Below are 21,781 nucleotides of genomic sequence, written 5' to 3' on the forward strand. Positions count from 1 at the left end.
GAAGGGGATTTTCCTGGAGTAACTTGACTAGTAGCATTCATTTCTGACTATGCCAAAGAGTTGTAGGGAGAATTGACAGAATAATGGAAGTTGAGACCCATTGTGGGAATGCAGGGGATTTCAAGCTGTTCTTAATCCATTATTCCATCCCATTTATATAAACTGACTTGATAGGTAGACTTCAAGCTGTTCGTTACCCAGGAGTAATACTGTGAAAGGACTTTTCTTCTTCTTTGCAATTGATATACTGTAGATTGTGACTACTTGGGAACAGTCCTGCTAGATTTTGAAAAAAAAAAAAAAAAGCATTTTATTTTCCTGGTTTGCTTTTCTGGCTGGATGTCCTGACTAGATGTCTGACTAATCCCTGACATGATTCTCATAGATTGCAACCTTAAATTGAAGCTTTGGAAGTCCTTTCTCTTAGCTTCTGTTGACTCCCTAGAGATTTCTGTTCACAGTTTTACACCATCTGTCATCTCCAGCTAAAAGATACTTAGCTTTGTCTTACCACAGACTCCAGATAATAAGCTGGGTAAGTGGATTATATCAAATAATTCAGAGCAGCAAATTGAAAATGTGATTGTGAAAAGATTCTGAAGGATCTCTTTAACCTGGAGTGAATAGTCACTTACATAACAAATAGAGTCAATTTAAGTAAATGTAAGGCAATGCACAATGCCAAAACTCTTGGCTGAATGTACAGTCCACTGATGTGGTCTGAACTGCCTATAACTAAGAAAAGTATCTTGAGGCCACAACTCAGTAAAGATACTAGGCAACAGCTATGAAAAAGGCAAATTCTGTACTAAGGATCATTAGGAAAAAGATTGCAAGTAAAACTCCTAACTTGGTAATCTCTTTGTACACATCTTTGTTTGCTTATTTATTTGTTAGATTAGTTTGCCGTCCATCTCACTTTGAGGTGACTTGAGGCCGCTTACAATATTAAAAGCCAGTAAATCCATTAAGAATGTGTCTAATAACAGTAAAAATTACAAGGAATGTTGTGCTCACATCTGGAATATTATGCAGCATTCTGGACACCCCTAGAAAAATGTGCTGGAAAAAGTGCAGAAAAAGCCAACTAAAATGATCAAGATATGCAAACACTTTCTCTGGGACAAACCCTAGAATTTTGTAGATTCATGCATAATATCATGCATGGCATGGAGAAAACAGTTGGGGAACATTTTCTCTCTTAAAATATTGGTGCCAGGAATCCTTTGCTGAAGCTACGTGGAAAAAGAGGTAAAAGAGATAAAGTGTATAAGTAACCTGTGGAATTCATTGCCACAAGGTTAAAATAGAATAGAATAGAATAGAATAGAATAGAATAGAATAGAATAGAATAGAATAGAACACAACACAACACAGTTATTGGTCAAGTGTGATTGGACACACAAGGAATTTGTCTCCAGTGCATAAGCTCACAGTGTAGATATAAACAGCAAGTAATAGGTTACAGATCATAAATCAAAAGAAACCAATAGGAGAAGATAGTAGGAAGATGAGAAAAGATGAGAAATGATATATTCCTCACTTGACACAACTCACACCTGACCCATCACAAGACCCATCAAAAAGACCATCAAAAGACCCTGACCTGATGTGACCCTCACCAGACGTGACCTCACGATCACAAGACTTACTAACCACACAAAGCCCTTACAAGCAGAAGAACACCAACACTGATATCCCTAAATTCCAATGAAGACGTGACCTAAGCCTGGTAATGAAACTTTAAGAAACTAACCCACAAGTTCAGAGAATGAACCTCCACCCTCAACTATCTTTGTGTCTAGTTGCTTCGGCATGTAGTGCTCTGTGGTAGCATCCTGAGGGAAGAAGTGGAAATACATTATGTCCAGGATGTGAGGGGTCTGTAGATATTTCTCAGCCCTTTTTCTAGTTCCTGCAGTATACAGATCTTCAATGGAAGGCAGACTGGTGATGATTTTGAAGTCTGTATCTGATCTGTTTGGTGACTGTGCTGAACCAGATGGTTATTGAGGTACAAATGACAGACTCAATAAATCCTCTGTAGAACTGTATCAGCAGATCCTTGGGCAGGATGTGCAAAATTCATTGAGGCGGGAGTAGAAATTACTGTTTCTTTCTGAGCTATGAACCTTTCCTAGACTTATACCATTCTGGGAAAATTGGAGGAGGTTTGTGGTGTTTGCGGTGTTCTTGAGATGGTCCAGTCCTCAAACAGGATTGTTTCTTCCAAAATGATGCAGGAGATTGATGACTCTAAATGAAATAGGATGGGCACTGCATAGCATTTTTGTCTACTTTATTTTATTCTATTCTGTCTGCTCTTTCATGCCAAGGGAGCTGTAAGCATAAACTTTTATTTAAAAACATGGTAATACCTTACTCATTTGAAGAAGGTTCTCAAGTGAAATTTATGCATGGTTTGTTCATCTTGCTATAATATCATTATTTCATTTTTTGTTTGACTGTTATACACCTACTGTGACAAATATTAAATGTATTTTATTTTCTAAAAAGCAGTTTAGATTTTATATCCTATTTTGTTTCCTAGATATATGGGCTATTGGCTGTATATTTGCTGAGTTATTGACTTCAGAACCTATATTTCACTGTCGTCAGGAAGACATCAAAACAAGCAATCCTTTTCATCATGATCAGCTTGATCGTATATTTAGTGTCATGGGATTTCCTGCAGGTAATTCAGTGACCGTTAAAATATATAAGAAATCTTTGATCTGGATTGTTTTCAGTAAATTGATCTTTCTTCATATTCATGTATTCCATTCAAATACAATTTTATTACGGCTTTTGGTCAGAAAATTCATATGCTTGTACAGGTAGCCCTTGACCTAGGATTACAATTGAAACCAAAATTTCCATTGCTAAACAAGACAGTTGTTAAATTAGTTTTGTCCCATTTTACGGCCTTTCTTGCCACAGTTGTTAAGTGAATCACTGCAGTTGTTGAGTTAGTAATGCAGTTGTTTAGTGCTTCTGGCTTCCCCATTGACTCTGCTTGTCAGAAGGTCACATGACCCAAGGAACCACTGCATCCATCATAAATACATGCCAGTTGCCAAGCATCTGGATTTTTATCCGATAATCATGAGGATGCTGTAATGGTTATAAGTGTGAAAAACTGTCATAAGTTACTTTTTTTCAATGCCATTGTAACTTTGAACAGTCACTAAATTAATGGTTGTAAGTCGAGTTACTATAGAATATAGGGTAGACTGTTTCTAGTAGCTTATCTTGTGCTTCTTTAATATTTTCCAAATTTTTACTTTACAAAGATAAAGACTGGGAAGACATTAGGAAAATGCCAGAATATCCTACACTTCAAAAAGATTTTAGAAGAACAACGTAAGTTGTATATTTCTGGTCATTATGTTTTAAATATATAATTATCAGTATATAGTTTTTATTATTTTTATTTGGGTGGTTAGGTAGTAGGAAGGAGCATGATGTAGATTTAGACGTAAAGTTTCATCCTTCTCTATCTTTCTTTTAATGAAAGGATCGTGGTTTGCAACAAATTCTTCCTTTGGGGGGTATGAATTTCAGGAACACATTTGGCAAACTTAAATAGAAGAAAATGGGATAAATTCAATATGACCAAAAAACTATTTGATTTAGACAATATGTGAAATCTCAGTTATCATTTCATTATAGAATTTTTTGTCATATCGAGACTTTTATTACAATACATAACTCTAAATCATGAGTTGTATCTGAACATGGCTACTGTACAGGTAGTCTTCACTTACTAACTGCACTTGAGACTGGCAACTAAGGAACACAGTCATATAAAGTAAAACATCACATTACCATGCCCAGCTTATAATGTCAGTTAAGCATGTGTGCCATACCATGACTTTCACTTACTGCCAATTTCCCCATTGACTGCTTGTTTAATGTCAGCTTTGAAGACTGGAAATAGCGATCACATGTCTGTAGGATGCTGCAACTGTCATATATGTGCACCAGTTACCAAGCATCCAAATTGTGATCACACAACTGCAGGGTTGCTGCAATGGCCATATATTCAACCACTTATAAATTTCCTTTTTAGTACTGTTGTAACTTCAAATGGTTGCTGAGCAAGGCATCAATAAGCAAGGATTGTATTTTAAAATTCATTCTTGAGGCTTAAAATACAAATGCTTTTGATGTCCCAGTTAGATTAGTATCGTTTGATATACAAGTTGCCCTTCAGCTACTTCAGAAGAAGTGGGAAGCCTTCTGTCATATGACAACAATTTTTTTCTGGAACTTGAGGGTCACCAGCCAGAGACCAGGTGCAAATTAGTGGCTTGTTAAAGCAGATATGTGCTTTTAACTGCCTGTGTCACTAGGAATAACTGATCAACCAAAGGATTTATGATCAGTATCAAGATCAAGTGTAGGTCAACTTTAAAGATTCTTTTTTCAATAATCTAGTTTAATGGATAATTGCTTTTTAGTTGCTGTGTTTAGAAGTTGAGAATCAAGTCCTAACAGGAAGAGTAACCCTAACAGGGACAGTAAATTATATCAGAATTGAGGGAGTTGCATTGTTTCCAAACTCACATCAACATGTAGCAACTTGTCCCCTTCACGTAAGTTGCTCAGTTTCAGTTCCCATCACCTTTAACACTTTAAGAATCACAGATTCCGATTATTAGGCTATGTGCCTAGCAAATAAAATATTTATTGAAGGCCCTTCTCCAGATATTTTACTACCTCTTGGAATTTGGGTTGATGAATAGAACAAAGGTTCAGATTACCACATTTCATTTGTGATCATAGATAATCCTATTTTCTTATGTAGTACTGACATATCTGGTTTCTAAAAATTGCACTGCGTTCTGTATGTCCTTGCTGCTGTTCTGGTGGAATGTTGCAACCCATATATGATAGTCCAAACCTTATCTTACTTTTCTTGAGCATCCAATAGGATTTCATCTGCATTTTTAGAATATTTGCTTCTATTTTAATTTTTATTTCTGATTTCATTAACTTTGGCGAGGGGAGAAGATATGTATTACTCATTGGACACAAAGTAGTTATGGAATATAATGACACCTTCAAGACTAGCTGATTTTATTGGGCATTAATTTTCTAGCAGATCACATCCACAGATCCATAGTGTGGGCTTGCATTCTGCGTATCTGATGCAGTGAGCTGCTATTCACAGATTATGTCCCAGTGAAGTTGATTAGTCTTGAATATGCTATCAGACTCCGTATCAATTTTATTACCTTGGCTTCTGCTGCCTATTGCTTGTATGCTTTAATTGTTATTTTCACATTAGTTTTATTAGTCATTTCAGATTTTGTTAAAAAGGAGTATTAATTGAAGTTTCTATATACATGTAAACACACATTACGATACTTTAGAGGAACCTAGTTTAGTATATCTTTATAACTGTTTTAATTATTCCACAGTAGAGCCTATTTTGAGATTAGTTTTATCTATTTTTTCAGATAAAATGGGATTGGCACCTGTATAATAGAGATAATTAATAAAAAGATAATTAAAGAAAAAGTGCCAGTGCTATCTGTATGTGGTTCATTGTTATGCACCAGGAAATAAAAGCTTGTGAAATGTAATTAACATATACAGTAGTACATGTTGTAAAAACAATTAAAATTTTGATTCTACATTATTCTTTTGATTTCGTCTTTTGTTTCTTTTTTCAGATATGCCAATAGTAGCCTCCTCAAATACATGGAAAAACACAAAGTCAAGCCTGATAGCAAAGTATTCCTTTTGGTAAGTGACATAGAGGCTTTATTTTGCTTTTTAAGTAAGTTACACTCTTTGTATCAAATAGCTGTAGAAGAAAACCTTGTTGCTGCTGAAGTAATCTTTTGTTTTGTAAAGTTAACTGTGATCCTTTACATTTCTACTCAGATGTAAGCCCCGTTCAGAGATGCTTAGTCTCAGGGAAAGAATATATAAGATGTCACTCTTACTATATTCTGGCAGAAAATGAGGTTTAAAATGCATAGATCTAAAATATAATGCATAAAAGAACTTTAAATCTTTCCAGTTGCCAGAATATCCCAGTATTTTAATATTATTTAAAGTTTTAGCTGCACCAACAATAATAATGATTAATAATTCTTGGACTAAGTAATTTGTTAGGTATATATCTCCTCTTTTCTTTGGGAATTTAAAATGGCATGCTTGCTTTCCGTTTCTCCCTAAAAGACCACGTGGCATAGGCTGAGCTGAAAATACTGGCTGGGCCAGTCATCTACTCAGCTTCCTTGGCTAAGCTAGATGCTCCATACGGTTCTGTCATTGATTGCCAAATCCATCCAAGCAACTTACTTTCATTTCTGAATATCAATTATGGCGGGAGAACAAATATAACAGGAGCCTTCTGTTAGCTCCATGTTTAGATGGAGGGAGAACCAGTGTGATGGAATGAAGCTCAGATCAGATCAGACTGCCTGCCAGAATTGTTTCCCCTTCTCATGCTGGGCTCAATGTAAGGGAGACTTCTACATTTTAGGTTTTCTAGTTTATGTTTTCTAATTTAAAAAAAACAAACAAATTTTATTAATTTTACAATGAAAAAAACCAATCTGATAAAATATGATACAATTTAAGAAGAAAAGATCTTACAAACTGTTTTTAAGTGTTCACTCTCCCTTCTTTCTTTTTCTTTCTTTTTCCTTTCTTTTTGTGTTTCTTTCTTTCTTTCTTGCTTTTTTCTGGTTTTGTTTGTGTATATGTTGTAGATTTGTTTATGTTTTCTAATTTTTTAACTATATGATATTTTCCGTATATAGAATCCTGTAAGTTTATTTGTATTTGTTTTACTTTAGTATTATTGGTCATAATACTAAATACATAATGCATGTCATTGAGTTTTACTGAGAAATTCATATAAGCTGGCTCCTTTGCAGCTTCAAAAACTTCTGACTATGGATCCAACTAAAAGAATTACCTCAGAGCAAGCTTTGCAGGATCCTTACTTCCAGGAAGACCCGTTGCCTACATCAGAGTATGTTTTTTTTCCTGTTCTTTGTAGTCCTTCCTCCACTGCTGTAATTTACTTTCCAAATAACTCTCTAAACTTATATAAAAGTAAAATAATAGCTGTAATGTGTGTTTGATTATATCTCTGAAATATCCATTTTATAACATAAAAGATATATCTTTTATAATAGACCCATACTCAGATTTAAAATGGCATATCCAAGGTTCCATTCTTAAAGTAGTGTGCATAGTAGGGAAATTTATATTTAAACAGAATTGAATGTAGAAATAGACAGAATATATTCCAGTCATTTATGAACATTTCTTTGCTAGTGAAAGATTTCATTTCAATTTGCAGTCTCTGAGGAAATGTTGCAGAGGTGATAGATGCCCTACATGACATTATTATCAGCTTTTTCTCTTTTCCTCCTGCAAGTTTTGCTTCAATTTCTATGCTCTTTTACTGGGTATTAAATCATTTAATATATGAAACTTCATTTTGAGTAAACATGGATAGGACTGCATAGTAAATTGCTTGAATTTTACCCTAAAGGGTGAATACACTAGATCTGTTTTGCTTAGTGAGGTAACAAAGGTTTGCTGATGAGGAAAAATATTATTTGCTAAATCCTTTTTAAGCACCAGTAATGCTAAAATTATATTAGAAACTCTTTTTGAAATGAATGCTAAATTAGATAGAAACTTCAAACCAATAATTCTTATGCTGCACATACGTAGTGCTTTTCAACTGATTTGAAACAAAGACTGATATTGAGCAATATTCTCAAAAATAATTATAGACTTTCTATATTATTTTGGGAGGATTATAAACAAAATGGTATGTGCTACCATCTTGGTACCAATACGTAATTATTAATGCTTTTTGCTGATGGTTTTTTAAGGAATTGGGGGGGAAATCAGCACTTTTTCATAATGAATTACTCTTGATTTACTGTTCATATTTTCTGACACACATAAATTGATAAAACAAAGACAATTCAATTAAATTCTTTTTCTTTTGCTATCTTGTTCGTTATTGCAAAATATTGGAAAAGTACAGGTAGTCCACACGTTACAATCAGTTGCTTAATGACTGGTCAAAGTTACAACAGACTTCAAAAAAGCTACTTGCAATCTGTGCTTCAAGTTACAATTGCCATAGCCTCACCCTCCTAAAACAAAGAGATTAAAATAATTCAACATCAACCTGAAATCGCCATGACTAGTTCATGGAGAAAGACATTAGTGATTTCTAGCTATAGTTTGTATGAGTATGTCTAATATGAAACAACATATTGACTATATTAAAATGAAAGCAAATATTTTTCATTTCATCACATTTCTGCTAAAGATGTCCAAAGTTTTATTTAATTTCTAATATGTTTTTAAATGATTGTAAGATTGTAAGCTAACGTATACTGGTTCAATTCCACTGTTCTAGTGTTTTTGCTGGTTGCCAGATTCCATACCCCAAACGAGAATTTCTTAATGAAGATGAACCCGAGGAAAAGGGTGATAAGGTATAGTTCATAGACCATGTTACCATCAATAAAAAATAATGATGTTTCTGAGGGGGAAAGCTTATAGAATATCAGGTTACTCTGACCAGGATTTCTGGTCAATATGATTGTAATGCGATGTCCTGGGACATATTCAAAAAGGATTGCATGTTGATATGTAATAATTACAAGAAATTAGATAGTTTAAAATTGAATAATCTTTAGTACGTTTAGATAATGGAATAAAAAATAATACAGCTGGAATAAAAAAGGGAAAAGGTCTTAAACCCACATATCCTAATAATGTCTTTAAAAAGTCATCTCTTGGCAATAAATATTCTGGGTGTTGGTTTTATTTTTTTTTTTGTAATGATGGGGTATGAGTAGGAGGAGGATATAGGAAGGGTATTGCTCAGTGACAAAAGAGCATGCACTATGAAGGGTCCAGGTACAATCCTTGATATCTCTCATTAAAAGGCTCGGGTACCAAGGCTCTGGTATCAAGTACCTTTCACCCTGAAGAACTACTGCTTTTCGGTAGAGGTAATTTAGATGTAAAATCCCTGTTGATGTACAACAATGCCTCATATTCCTATGGTAACAGAGAAAAATAAATAAATTAGAAACTTCAAGAAGAGCTTCATACTATCAAAGATCAAAATTGTGGAATTGTGGAAGCAAGCCAAAAGTCTGTTAAGAATGAGAATAAAAGTTGCAGGACATGAAATATTTTAGTAAATGAACTATATTTATTTTTGTTCCCATTAAATCATATTTCAGGCATATGATTGTATTCGTTTATTTATTCAGTTCATATGGTTGTCCATCTGAGCAAGTAACTCTAGGTAGGAAACAAAATTAAAATAAAATAAAAACATTTACAAGAATTAAAATACAAAGCAGCCAATAATAGTCACTAAGAAGCAGAGTCCTGCTTTGATTCTGAGACTTAAGAAAAAGAATTTTCCTTGAGTGGAGCTTGACTCCTAGTGACTGTATAGACTTAGCCATAAAATTTTCTCGGTAAGAATAAAAAATTACTTATTAATTGCTTTATGTCTAGGAGATAGACACAGATCTTTATCTATGGTTTTTGCTCCACTTTGTTTTTCAAAATTGCCACTTTCTGTGACATTAAGTCTGCTGAATTCTAAAATAGATTGTAAATAGGTTTAGTTGTTGCAGATGTTAACAAATGACTCCAGCTGGTTAAATTTCAACCAATTACATTCCATCAGCTATTTTGGCCTGGGGCATCATCACAATCATATTCCTTTGACTAATACACAAATGCAGATTATAATTCGAGCTGGCTTTTCCCATAAGACAATATCGTTCCTGAATATTGTGTCATCTATTATAGTAAAAGTATAAACATGGCTTTAATTGTAATTCTTGGCAGTGATAACAGAGTTGTATAATTAATGGGAGGAATTTTATTTGGTTTGTGTTCTCCTTTTTTCATCTCACAGTGAAAGTTCTTTATTGCATTGAGACATATGGAAAAAGACATACTGACTTCAAAGCCTTTTGTTTAAAAGGGTTGTTTGGCCATTACTGGACCTCAGCATTTAATTGCACTTACTTTGCTGAAAGTTTTTACTCAAAAGTCGACAAACATTGGGACCAAATGTTAAAAGAATAATCTTCTAGTTTGCCTCTTAAGATTTGCTTAAGTTTGTTGTTACATTTCCTTCTTTTCTTGTCCTCAGACTAGTCCAAACTTTCTGATGCTCCTTTGTCCTCTTTATTATTCTGTTCACTGGAGTACTTTCTCTGTCTTTGACCTGACTTGGAAAACCTATGTCCCAATCAGCATCACTCTCTATACCCTGCTATTTTTATAATTAAATCAAAAATTCAGTCCTTTCCTTTCTCTATAGTGGTTTCCATGACTGGCTCCAGGAATTCTGATACTGAACTATAAATTTTGAGTAATATAGATTTCAGCTACTATAAATCAACCAAAGCCATAGATGAAATAGAAGAGGCAAGCACTTAAGCTGTAACTATCTCGTTCCAAGATTTGAGATAAGGATCTATGCAGATTTTATGGAAATTTTATATTCCTATTTTTTTCTCTGTTACTTTTGTGTTAGGGTTTTAAGAAGAATTTCTTTTCATTTCAAGATTTATAGACTGTATATATTTATAAATAACTCAAGGTGGCGAACATATCCAACCTTTCTCTTCCTGTTTCCATACAACAACAATCCTATGAGATGAGTTGGGCTGAGAGAGAGACTAACTGGTTCAAGATCAGCCAGCTAGATTTCATGGCTAAAGCAGGATTTGAATTCACCATGTCCAGCTTTCTAGCCTAGTGCCTTAACAAATTGGCTTTCTTTTTAAAGAATTGATGGGAAGAAGATATGAAAGTAGAAAGCAACGCATCATACATCTTTTAAAAAGCCATTCTTTGGAGTCTTTACTCTAAAAAAAATGAATACCATTGTTTCAAAAATGGAAGGGACAAGCAAAGCCTATTACCTTGAGTATAGAATAGCTAGAAGAAATTGGTGAGGCAATGAAGGAGCCTATATTCATTTAAGAGGCACATAGGTGTCTCATATACATTAACTAATGGTTTTTAAAGATGGCCATTGCAATATGTTTAAAAGACATTCAAACAATGGCTGAATAAATGGAAACCACTATATATATATCTATATATATAAAATCCAATATAGAATTTAAACAATAAGCTTGCTTACAGTTATACCATACATTTTCCTAAGGTGTCTACACAATCCTTCTTGCCTCAATTAGAGATTTGATATCAGATGAGCATGAGAAGTTCAGCCAGTTATATAAAAAATTTATGCCTCAGTGAAGTTTAACCTTTTTCATCCTAGTATAGATGTTCCTATTCCTTAGGCTCTCTAAACATTATATCACCCTTAATGAGCCAGTGTACTGCTTGTGTACATTTCTAGGAATGCTCTGTGGAATAAGAACTACCCTAGGACTAAACCTCATATTTATCCCAGCTCTCTCTCCTTCCCTTGGATTCAATCTAGAATCAACAGCAGCAGAACCAACATCAGCAACAAACAGGACCTCAGCAGCAACAGCAGCAGCAAGCAGCACCTCAGCAGCCGCAGCAACCACAGCCTCAAGCAGCACCTCAACAGCAAAACAGCACCCAGACCAATGGAACTGCGGGGGGTGGCGGGACAGGAGGTGGTGGGACTGGGGCAGGTCTCCAGCATAGCCAGGACTCTGGCCTCAACCAGGTGCCTCCAAACAAGAAACCACGCCTTGGGCCTTCAGGCACGAATTCAGGCGGGCCTGTCATGCCTTCAGACTATCAAGTACGTCCCCTTTTTCTTGTCTTCTTTATATCTTCTTTGGGTTTTTTTCAAGGATTGAGGGGAAATGAGTTAGGAAACACCACCATAGGATGGCTTTTCCTTGAACTGGAATGTTTTTATGGGCCTTGCTCAATTTATAAATGTGTGTATGGATGAAAGCACATATTCCTGCATAAGAAATAATTTATTGCCACTTTTCAGAGTAAATCTTGTTCAAGACAGTTTTCAAAGTTTGAGATACAGGTGTTAGTGAAGGTAAAGTTTCCCTTGCACATACATAGTAGTCGTTTCTGGCTCTAGGGGCCAGTGCTCATCTCTGTTACAAAGCCAAAGAGCCAGCGCTGTCCAAAGATGTCTCCGTGGTCATGTGCGCCTAAGGCACACGGAATGCTTTTATGGTTAATTAAAACAACACCCTTTGTTTTATTATAAGAAATAGATCCAGTTCAGTGAGGTCTTTCCACTGGTCACCCTCCTGGTTCAGTGAAACTTTTTTCATTTCTTTTGATGATAATACTACAGGTGGCACGCAGAGCCATTTGTGCCAGCACATGAGCCTCAGACAAACTTACCTCACTGCACATGTGCCTGCCTCACAGCTGATTTTTGTCTGGTTTGAGGCCTTTTTCGGCCTTCCAGAGGCTTGAAAAAAGCCTCTGAAGGCAGAATAGGCCCATTTCATCATTTCCTGTTAATACCGGAAGTGACGAAACGGGCCTATTCGGCCTACAAAGGTTTTTTTCAAGCCTCTGGGAGGCTGAAAAAGGCCTCAAACCAGTCAAAAATCAGCTGTGAGGTGCAGTGCAGGTAAGGGGGGACTGGAGGATTGCGCACACAGGCACAGGGGCGTTGGGTACATTGCCTTCTGGGTACGAGCGTACAAGCACCAGCACACACACAATTTTTGGCACAGGAGCCCAAAAAGATTAGACACCACTGTTCTATATCCTTCCCTGCCCAGCCATTTGATGGGTAAAGATGTTGGACCATTTTCCATAATTCTTAACTAGCATGGAGACTGAAAATAATGACTGAAAACAATGAAAATAATGACTGAAAATAAGTTGTATTGTTATTATTAAATAAATTGAAATATAATGCTTGTGAAAAGTAAGTTGCTGTATCCAAATTCATAATCTTGAGTGCAGGAGTCTGGTCATTACATGCTGATGGTAATCATCTCTGTAGTTATATGGCTTAATATTCTCTTGTGGCTCTTCAGTGCTTGTTCCATTGGGCTCTGTGTATTATCTCTAGCACATTTATGACTTCATCTGGCCGTGGTAACTGCAACTACAATCATATGATACATTCATTTTTACAAAATTAAAACATATTAGCTGTCACAAATAATAGCATGCTTGTATAAGTGTATGTATGTTCATTAAATGGTTTTTTAGAAAGTTAATACTGAAATATCAATACATATATTCAGGCCTATCAAGTCTGGCATCAAGCTATTTCTTCATATTATGCATTGAATTTTATGAATCCCATTCTTCATTCTCCTTTTCTAAATGCAAATTAGACACGACTGTTTTCATTATATTTATCTAGCTACTTTCCTCTTTGGGTGGCTTTAAGAGAAAGTGTGCCTCAGTGACAAACCATCTTTATTTTATTTGTTCAATGTACATTGTTATGTAGACAATTTGTTTTCTATATTTAAGCATGCTAATACCAAACAAGCTTTCCCATTGGCATTTTATGGAATGGAAAACTTTCCCCATAACCAACATGCTTGAAACGTGGCTAAGTTTATTGATGCTGTGAACACACAACGTATAGGATGTCACTACAACTTTGAACAAATTTTGGATGGTAATCTGGGGGGCATTCCTCGACTTTGTGGGAATGTAGGCAGCACACGGATATGCATCTCTGTCTTACACAATGATTTTGCTTCAGAGAGATAGCTGTTTAAAAGTGCAGCTCAGAATGTAGTCCCATCTTATTCCAGAATGATTGGTTAGCTAGTTTGAACGAAAACAGTAAGTATGGTTAAAATATTAGTCTCTCTTCATGTAAATCTGTGCAAGAAGATGTGTATTTGAGGCTCTGGTTATACATAGATTTCAAGGAGAAGTTTACTAGTATCTTGTTTGTCCCCACTCTCAAATCCAGTTTTATGAACTCAGCTTCAAGATTAAAGATATATTAGATTAATATTACATAATTTTAACATCTGGCTTTTAGTTATTCAACCTAAGTTTTCTCTATTATCAACAGCTAAATATTCCTTAGACAAAGCAGAAGTTAGGGAAAGACGGATATGCCAGTCTCATTTCCGTACGTAAACCTATCCAAAGGAAATGAGAGGGAGCTTCTGCAATAAATCTTTATGGTCATCCTCAATCCCCTCTTTTATGATACAGTTCTGCTTCATAAAAACATTTATTTTTTTGCTTTTTTTTTGTAGCACTCCAGTTCACGCCTGAGTTACCAAAGCAACATTCAGGGATCTTCTCAGTCCCAGAATACAATGGGCTATTCAACATCATCTCAGCAGAGTTCTCAGTACCATCCGTCCCATCAATCTCACCGGTACTAAAGAGACTTCATAAAGGGTGTTAGAAAGGAATGAACTAACAATGAGTGGACTCCAGCAATATGAAGTTCATAACCATGAGAAGAACCAAAAAAAAATGCAAATTGTGATGCAGATTTTAGAATTGCAAACTTTTTATTTACTAATTATTTTAAGACAAGAAGACAGTTTTTATCCTTTTTTGCCATAAAGGAGATTCTTGTGAAGTTTCCCTTCAGCTTTCGCATGTGTTCCATTGTGGTTACTCGATCTGATCTGAACCAAGCACTTAAACTTCTTTAACCTATGGAATTGTTGAAGGATTCCTGGTGCACCTTTCTCGTGTTGTAGTAATTGCCATAAATCTACCCTTTTCCAAATCCTTTTACCAGGATTTTAAATTTTTGGAATCTTGAACTCCTGGGCTTTTCAAGCTTGTATATAGTTATTTTTTTTACTAGGCAGACCAGTTTAGCTATACAGGTATAATGCACCTTTTAAAAGCACTATGTTATTTTCACAGGATATTACTCTTTTGCTCATGGATGTCAAGAACAGCAGATTTTACTATTCCAGAGTATTTTATTATCTTTTTAGTAGTCTAGTTTTCAGATGAGATATTTAAAAAAAAAAGAAGAAAAGACAAATATACAACCCAAGTCTCTGCAGCAGCTATTACATGTTATGTGTTTGGATTGAACCCCAAACAGAAGATTATGAACGTTTCTTTTATCATTCAGATGAGCATCCCATAGATGATTGGTCATTTTCTTCCAAGTGAATTGACTGGAGCTTTGCTTTATATCAAGGTATGGAAGCAAAGCAGAAGACATCAAGTTTTGTGGCTCCGGTAGAACAAATTTGACTAAGTGTCTTCTTTAGTGATTATCTGTTACCTGCAGTGGTGTCTTTGCTCTGTGTTGAATCTCTACAGCTGGGGTTCATCATCAATGGGATAAAGGGCAAAGAAGGCTTTGTCACTCCTTTGGGGAGGCTGGGTAGAGGGACAAAGTGTATATGTGCATCTTTCTTTTGTTTCTTACCTAGACTTTGATTGAATTTTGATTTTGAAACTTGCAGCAAAAACAAACAAAATGTGCTGTGGCACCTTAAAAGACTAATAATTTTGCTCTTGCATTAGTATCTGCCTAGTTGCAGAAGACTTGCAATCATGAACCTGGAGAAGCCATTATTGTTGTTGCTATTATTCCTTCATTATCCAGTTGAAGCAGATCAAATACTGAAAAAGGAGTAGTTGAACAATATATTGAAGTTGCTTAGCCTTCTCATGTACATTATGCATCTGATGTTGTTGTATCACTGCGGTGATTGATCCAGATTAGATATGATAGATAAGATATGCTATACTGAAATGTTTTTTAATCCTAAAACAGGAATAGACTCCATGCTATCCTTCCAGTGTTTTGGACTATAATCCTTGCCATTGGCTGTGCTAGCTAAAGCTGATTAAGAATGAAGGTTCAGGACATCTGGAGGAAGGCACTAGGTTGCCTGTCTCTGCCCTAAGATCTGACCCAAAGAGTCCTGAAGAAATATTGTGATCTTGGACAAGCACTTCACACGAAAAATAACAAAGCTTATGAACAGATCCTATATGTTGGAGACTTGTCGTCTAATTACTAGTTATAGTATCTGTGAACAGAAGCAACATAGACTATGAAGCAACTCCTTCCCCCGTCTATTTTTAAAAGAACTACATAAATAAGGTAGTGCGCTTTATTCAGAAATTTAGAATTCATCGTTGAATTCACCATATTCTGACTTTTTTCCCCTTTTTTAAACTAGATTTTCTGTCATTCTATGTATGAAGATAACTTAAAGTAAGCATTTCTTACTTAACATTTTAGAATGTGAAGGAATGCAACTGAATAGGGTTTTCCTGGGGTAATCACTATTCCTTCCCCACGACTACTAAAAGTGGAATAATTAGAAATCGGTGCAAATTTGTGTTGTTTGTACAAATTGTAGAATTCAATTTCCTTGTGTGGAATTTGGCTCATCATGGTGCAGAAGCTTTTTAAGCATACAAGGCCCTAACTTTATTGCACTAAATGTAAGAGGATATATACTTTAGAGTATATACAATAAGCAGCACTCAGTATTTTAAAAATAATTATTAAAAAAGAGAAATAGAGGAAGAAACCAGGTTATATAGGCATTTTATGGGCATTTACACTATACAACATAAACTTATGCCTTGTGGTTTTTTTCTTCTTATATATAAGAACCCCTTAACAAAAGTTAAAACTTTATACTATGACTGAAATATAAATTTGTGTTGGATATGCTTGCCGCCTTGAGTTATTTGTAAAAAAAATTAAGGCGGGATATAAATAAATAATAATTAAAAAAATTAGACAGTGGATCCACTCGCTTGGAAGGGAAAATTTGATTCTAAGTGTAATAGAGGTGTCTGATTCACGAAATAACAAGTAATTTATTTGAGAAGAAATATAACTGGATCTTTCTCCACCGAAAAACTTTATTTTTTTGTAATACTTTGCGCATCATGTGTCTAAATTAGTTTTGTTGGATGGAATTTGTGTCTTCCATACGAATCTTCAGTGAAAACATTCCTTTTCTTTCATACGTCTCCAATTTTATCTGTCTTACTGCATTCAAGCTAATATCTGGTCAGCAGCTGAGAAGATTATTAAATTTCACTTCGACCAGCTTATGAGCAACCCATTTTCTTTTTGCTACTCCAGCCTTCTTCTTGTAGCAATTGCAACTATTGTGAGCTCTGTCAAAATATAGCTTCCTCTGTGCATGCAGTGTGATGATTACCTGTGTTGAATGTGCTTTATTTCCACGAGCTTCCGATCCCCTTGAATATGGCCATGATTATACTCTGTATTGATATATTTGCATATTTGCTGGAAAATAATGGTTTGATGTGCTCCATTTCCCTGCCGCGTCTGTGCATACATATGTAGCTGTGCTCAATACTTCATGGCCTTCCAAATAAGCATTGACAGGGGAATAGATGAAAGTATAGGTTTACACTTTTGAAATGTTTACTGCACTCATTCTCTATTTGTATCTTGGCTTTGCGGCATACTTGGCCTATTAGGGTGAACTATTTGTGTATAATATGATGAGTGTCTCATGTATTGCAGGGCTAAAGTGAGATAGCTTTGTTTCAGGGGAATTTAACAAATCAAAATACATTGTATAATAAATAATCTGTTGTATGTTATGGAAACAGGACACAGAAACGTTCATAACTGTGCAGCTTCGCTTTAAACCTGCCGTTTTCATGTCGCTATCTCATTGGCTCTCGGAAGTGGACATCGAGCAATTGAATTTTGCCTACCGTCATTCTGCAGTGCTTCTCTTCTGGTTTTTCAAAGAAAAGGGCCAAGAAAATACGATTAGCAAAGCAGGGATGACATGAACAGTAACACAGACTGCATAATGAAGGAAGAATCGTGTGAAAGCTGCAAGTCCCTGCACTGTATCTGTGACACTGTATCGGTCGGGTGGGGAGGTTGGGAGGACATCTTGTTAGGGAAGTGGAAGCTTGAAGTATTTGATTATGTATAATATTTTATATAAACGTAATAAGCTTAGTTCCCCTTCATAATCTTCATTGATGGTACTTAAGTAAAGATAACTGTTTTAAGACAAAAATAAACATACTGTATATAAGATCATGTGTAATCTTTGTTTTGCCAGCAGAGTAATATGTATTGCTTTAGGGGGGAAGTCTTTTAATGCACTGTTATCTCCTACATATTTAGCAGTAAATTAATTCTATTTAATTTTTTTCAAAAAAATATCTGTCTTAGTAGACACTAAAAAGTATTATATAATGTGAACTGAAAGTGTCCCTTTTGAACAGCAGTTTAATAATTTTTATATCTGTAAGTAGTTGGGGTTTTTTTGTTTGTTTTATTTGGTCATGTATTACTATTTGTGGAAGGTTGCCTGCCTTCAATTCTCTTTTATACATTATTTGACATATTCATCTTTAGTTCTTGCAATTGTTTTTATTGTATCCTTGTGTGTCTTCTTTAATGTCAGTTCATCAGTAATAATCCATGCTTACCAATATATTTTTTGCCTGTTGATGATAGATGGACAAACATTGCAATAGATATTTCAGTCTCCCCAGTGCAGAGTTGTATTTTTACTTGTCAAGATTTCATGGCATATTTACACTTAACTGAAAATAATTACATCATTATATGTTATATTGGTAAAGTATTATTGATGCAACACTTTGTTCTCTTTTCTTTGTGCCCCTCCCCCAGTCTTTAAAGGATGCCCCAACTACTCCACAGGGAGAGGAAATTAGTGCTGTTGGTGGGATCAATTTCATCAGAGGACAGGTGTAGAAGGATGCAACTCTTTGTATGAGTCTGTGTCTTAACTTCTTAAAAAGCATCTCCAGGCTCACTGTTTAATGTAAACAAAACCCTCCCTGCTCCTAACTTTTTTTACCCACTACCAGCAATATTGATCTCATTTGACTTTCTTATTGATAAGTAAGAAGAATAGTAAGTTAGTTACTTAGGAACTGTCCAACATAATTTCCAAACTTGGCCTTGCTTAAGTAGTGCAGATGAAAGGTGAATAGAGATATGTACAGGGGAATTTAGTTCCTAACATCCCTCAGGTCAATTTACCTTCCCCTGGCTTTGTTTAGTAATTGGCTTAAAATTTAAAACTGTTGTGTTGGGCATTTGCAGCTAAGAGAATCCAACAGACTTTGCCCTCATTAAATATTTGTGCTTTTTAAAATTTCCTTACATTGCTCTCAATAGACTGTTAAAAACTATGTTTTCATTCATTACATCTGCAGTATTTTAATTTTTGTTGTAATTATTTTGAATTGCTTCCGTGTGGATTTTTAAAAATAAATAATATACATTTGTAATAATAAAAAGTTTGAAGTCAAGCAGGCGTTCTATGGGAAATCTGTAAACTTTGGACTGCAGGAGGAATATGACGTGCAATTTTATTTACAACGTTCCTCTTCTACTCAAACACCTCTCAAGAGTTTTACACGCCCCCCCCCCAAATGGCATGATTCATAGTTTAGGAGGTATTTCTCCTAAACGAGGTCCTTTGTGCAATTTTCCTATGCAAAAGACCAGGTCCAGGTGTGAAGGTTCAATTAAACTCTTATTGCTAAAAGCCTATGCACAGGAATCTTCTCAACAAATGGTTGACACTTGCTTAGAGTTAGATATGGGTGAACAGCATTCAAGGGGAGTTGAACTTAGTACTCTTGTGGCTACATAGGGATTCTAGGTTGATCCCCTTTTAACTCTGCCCCCAGGTTCTGCCATCCCTTTTTCTTTGTCAGTCAACTATAACTAATGGAAACAATATAATTATTCTTAAACTATGAGCTGATTAGAATATTTCACCACTAGAGAACTATTGTGATAGACTTGCAGTATCTTTATGGCAGCAGCTCTGTTATTGTAAAGGGTGAATCTAGGCCAATTGAGTGCAGCAGTTTGTGAAGCTTTTGAAATTTCAATATGTATGCATAACTACAACCTGAAACATCTAAAACTTGATAAAGAGAACCCAATTATATGAGTTAAGATGTATACTTCTTCAATTATTGAGTAAAATGATCCAAAGCTACATATTTGTCTGTCAAAAGTATATGAACCTCTAGGGCAGGGGTGTCCAACTCACATTGTCACGACGTCATGTGATGTATTGGGACTCCCCCCCCCCTTTGGTAAACTGGGCATGGGCATGGTCAGCTGGATCATGGGCCATGGGCCATGAGTTTGACAGCCGTGCTCTAGGAATATCAGTTCACTTGAAGGGGAAATTAGAATCAGGTATTTAGTCAATGGGATGATAATCAGGTGGGAGTGTGGGAGGTGCTGCCTTATTTCAAGAATAGAATTCTGGGTATTCATCTAAAGTCTGATCTTCAGAACTCTATGTCTCATAGTTAAAAAGAAAGGAGATTTTTGAGGAACTCCAAACAAACAGTTTTTTTAATGATCAGGCTAGGAAATGTTACAAAACTACTTCCAAAGAGTCTTTGGAGACTAGACCAGGGGTAGGGAAACTTGGCTCTTTTATCCCTTATGGACTTCAATTCCCAGAATTCCTGAGTGAGCCATAAAAGGTTCCCCATCCCTGGCCTATTCTGTATATGTCCTCCATTTGTATATTAAACAGTCCCATTCAAGTCAAAAATTGATTTCCCCCACAACTGAAAAACCAGTAGGCCAGGGATGGGGAACCTTTTATGGCTCACTCAGGAATTCTGGGAGCTGAAGTCCATAAGGAATAACAGAGCCAAGTTTCCCTACCCCTGGACTAGACAATTGAGTACAACTTCATTCCTAAGTGAGGAGGGTTTTTTTTCCTGCTTCAGCTCTCATTGTCTGCTTATAGCAACACTGAAGGAAAGAAGTCTAGAAAATAATGAGCAAATGTGGAGAAAATTGATGTTTCTTTAATGTTACTGTCAAAGCTTTAAGGGGGGTGGAATCATACTGACCATCCTTTTTTTCAATTGTTTCAAATAGCTTGTGATTGGGAAGCAAATATACAGATCACAATTGAATTAAGGGTTGAAATCAGTGTGCTGGTGGGAGAAGATATTATTGTACTTATTTATTTGCAATATTTGTATATGCCCCCAGGCATCAGATTCTGGGCAAGGTAGCAAGTGTGTTAGATTTGTTTCACCAGGAAAATGTGGTTATCGTGAACTTCTGATTATAGAACTAGAGTTATCCCACTTGCTTAACAGAAGTTATATAGAGAGAAATAGCTCCATTAATGTTCATTTGGCATGTGTATCAGTGGAGATAATGACTCACATAGCAATAAGTGGTATAACCTACAATCAAGTGCACCTCTTCTGGATGTTGCCAGTTATAGACAAAAGACAATTCCAAAACCATAGCCTTCAGAATATTGGCCTTCACATCACTGATGCCATTATGTTGCGAATCAATAAAAGCAGCATACAGTACTTACTTTGGCTATAATTCTCAGTACTGTTTGTTATAAAGCTCCAGTATCCTTTTTTGCATTGTTTACCTGGTTATCAGTTGTTTCAATAACAGATCATCATTGAGAAAAAAATGCACAGCGTCCAACTGAGCTTCAATATCTGTTGTGTGTGTGTGAAATCAATATGGTTGTAGGTGGAGAGGGTAATTTTACTTCATTTGCATAGGCGTGTATGGGTGTTAGAATGTTTGTTTTGTTCCACAATTTCACTAGCTTATGCTATATGTTTACTTTACTTATGTAGTCTTTCATTTAGTAATTTTTGATCACCCAGCTGAACATGCAATAGCAAAGGGTGGTGTATTCTCCCTGCCACCATCTGATCTAAATATAGTTTTTCTCAGTGCTTGTCATACATAGGGGTGGGTTTCAGATATACTGTACATGAAGAGGCAACAGAGACATTGAGTTGAGTTACTGCCAATGCCTGTAATGCCTTTTAC

The 21,781-nt window shown here is 35.6% G+C and overlaps 1 protein-coding gene across 7 annotated transcripts in view; it reads left to right on the plus strand.

The window, feature by feature from the left end:
* The window catches only part of CDK19 (cyclin dependent kinase 19), a 94,504-nt gene extending 73,203 nt beyond the window's left edge, over positions 1-21,301 (plus strand). For all 7 annotated transcript variants that reach the window (XM_026726612.2, XM_087912929.1, XM_026726610.2 and 4 more), the window contains 7 exons: positions 2,552-2,695; positions 3,294-3,363; positions 5,682-5,754; positions 6,900-6,997; positions 8,414-8,492; positions 11,492-11,785; positions 14,205-21,301. In XM_026726612.2, the coding sequence (XP_026582397.1) occupies positions 2,552-2,695; positions 3,294-3,363; positions 5,682-5,754; positions 6,900-6,997; positions 8,414-8,492; positions 11,492-11,785; positions 14,205-14,336 (890 nt within the window). In that variant the 3' untranslated portion in view covers positions 14,337-21,301. The remainder of the gene's footprint in view (positions 1-2,551; positions 2,696-3,293; positions 3,364-5,681; positions 5,755-6,899; positions 6,998-8,413; positions 8,493-11,491; positions 11,786-14,204) is intronic.
* The last annotated feature ends 480 nt before the right edge of the window (positions 21,302-21,781 follow it).

This window comes from Pseudonaja textilis, chromosome 1 (genome assembly GCF_049901715.1).
Source record: "Pseudonaja textilis isolate UNSWEBS1 chromosome 1, rPseTex1.2, whole genome shotgun sequence".
Classification (NCBI taxonomy): domain Eukaryota; kingdom Metazoa; phylum Chordata; class Lepidosauria; order Squamata; family Elapidae; genus Pseudonaja; species Pseudonaja textilis.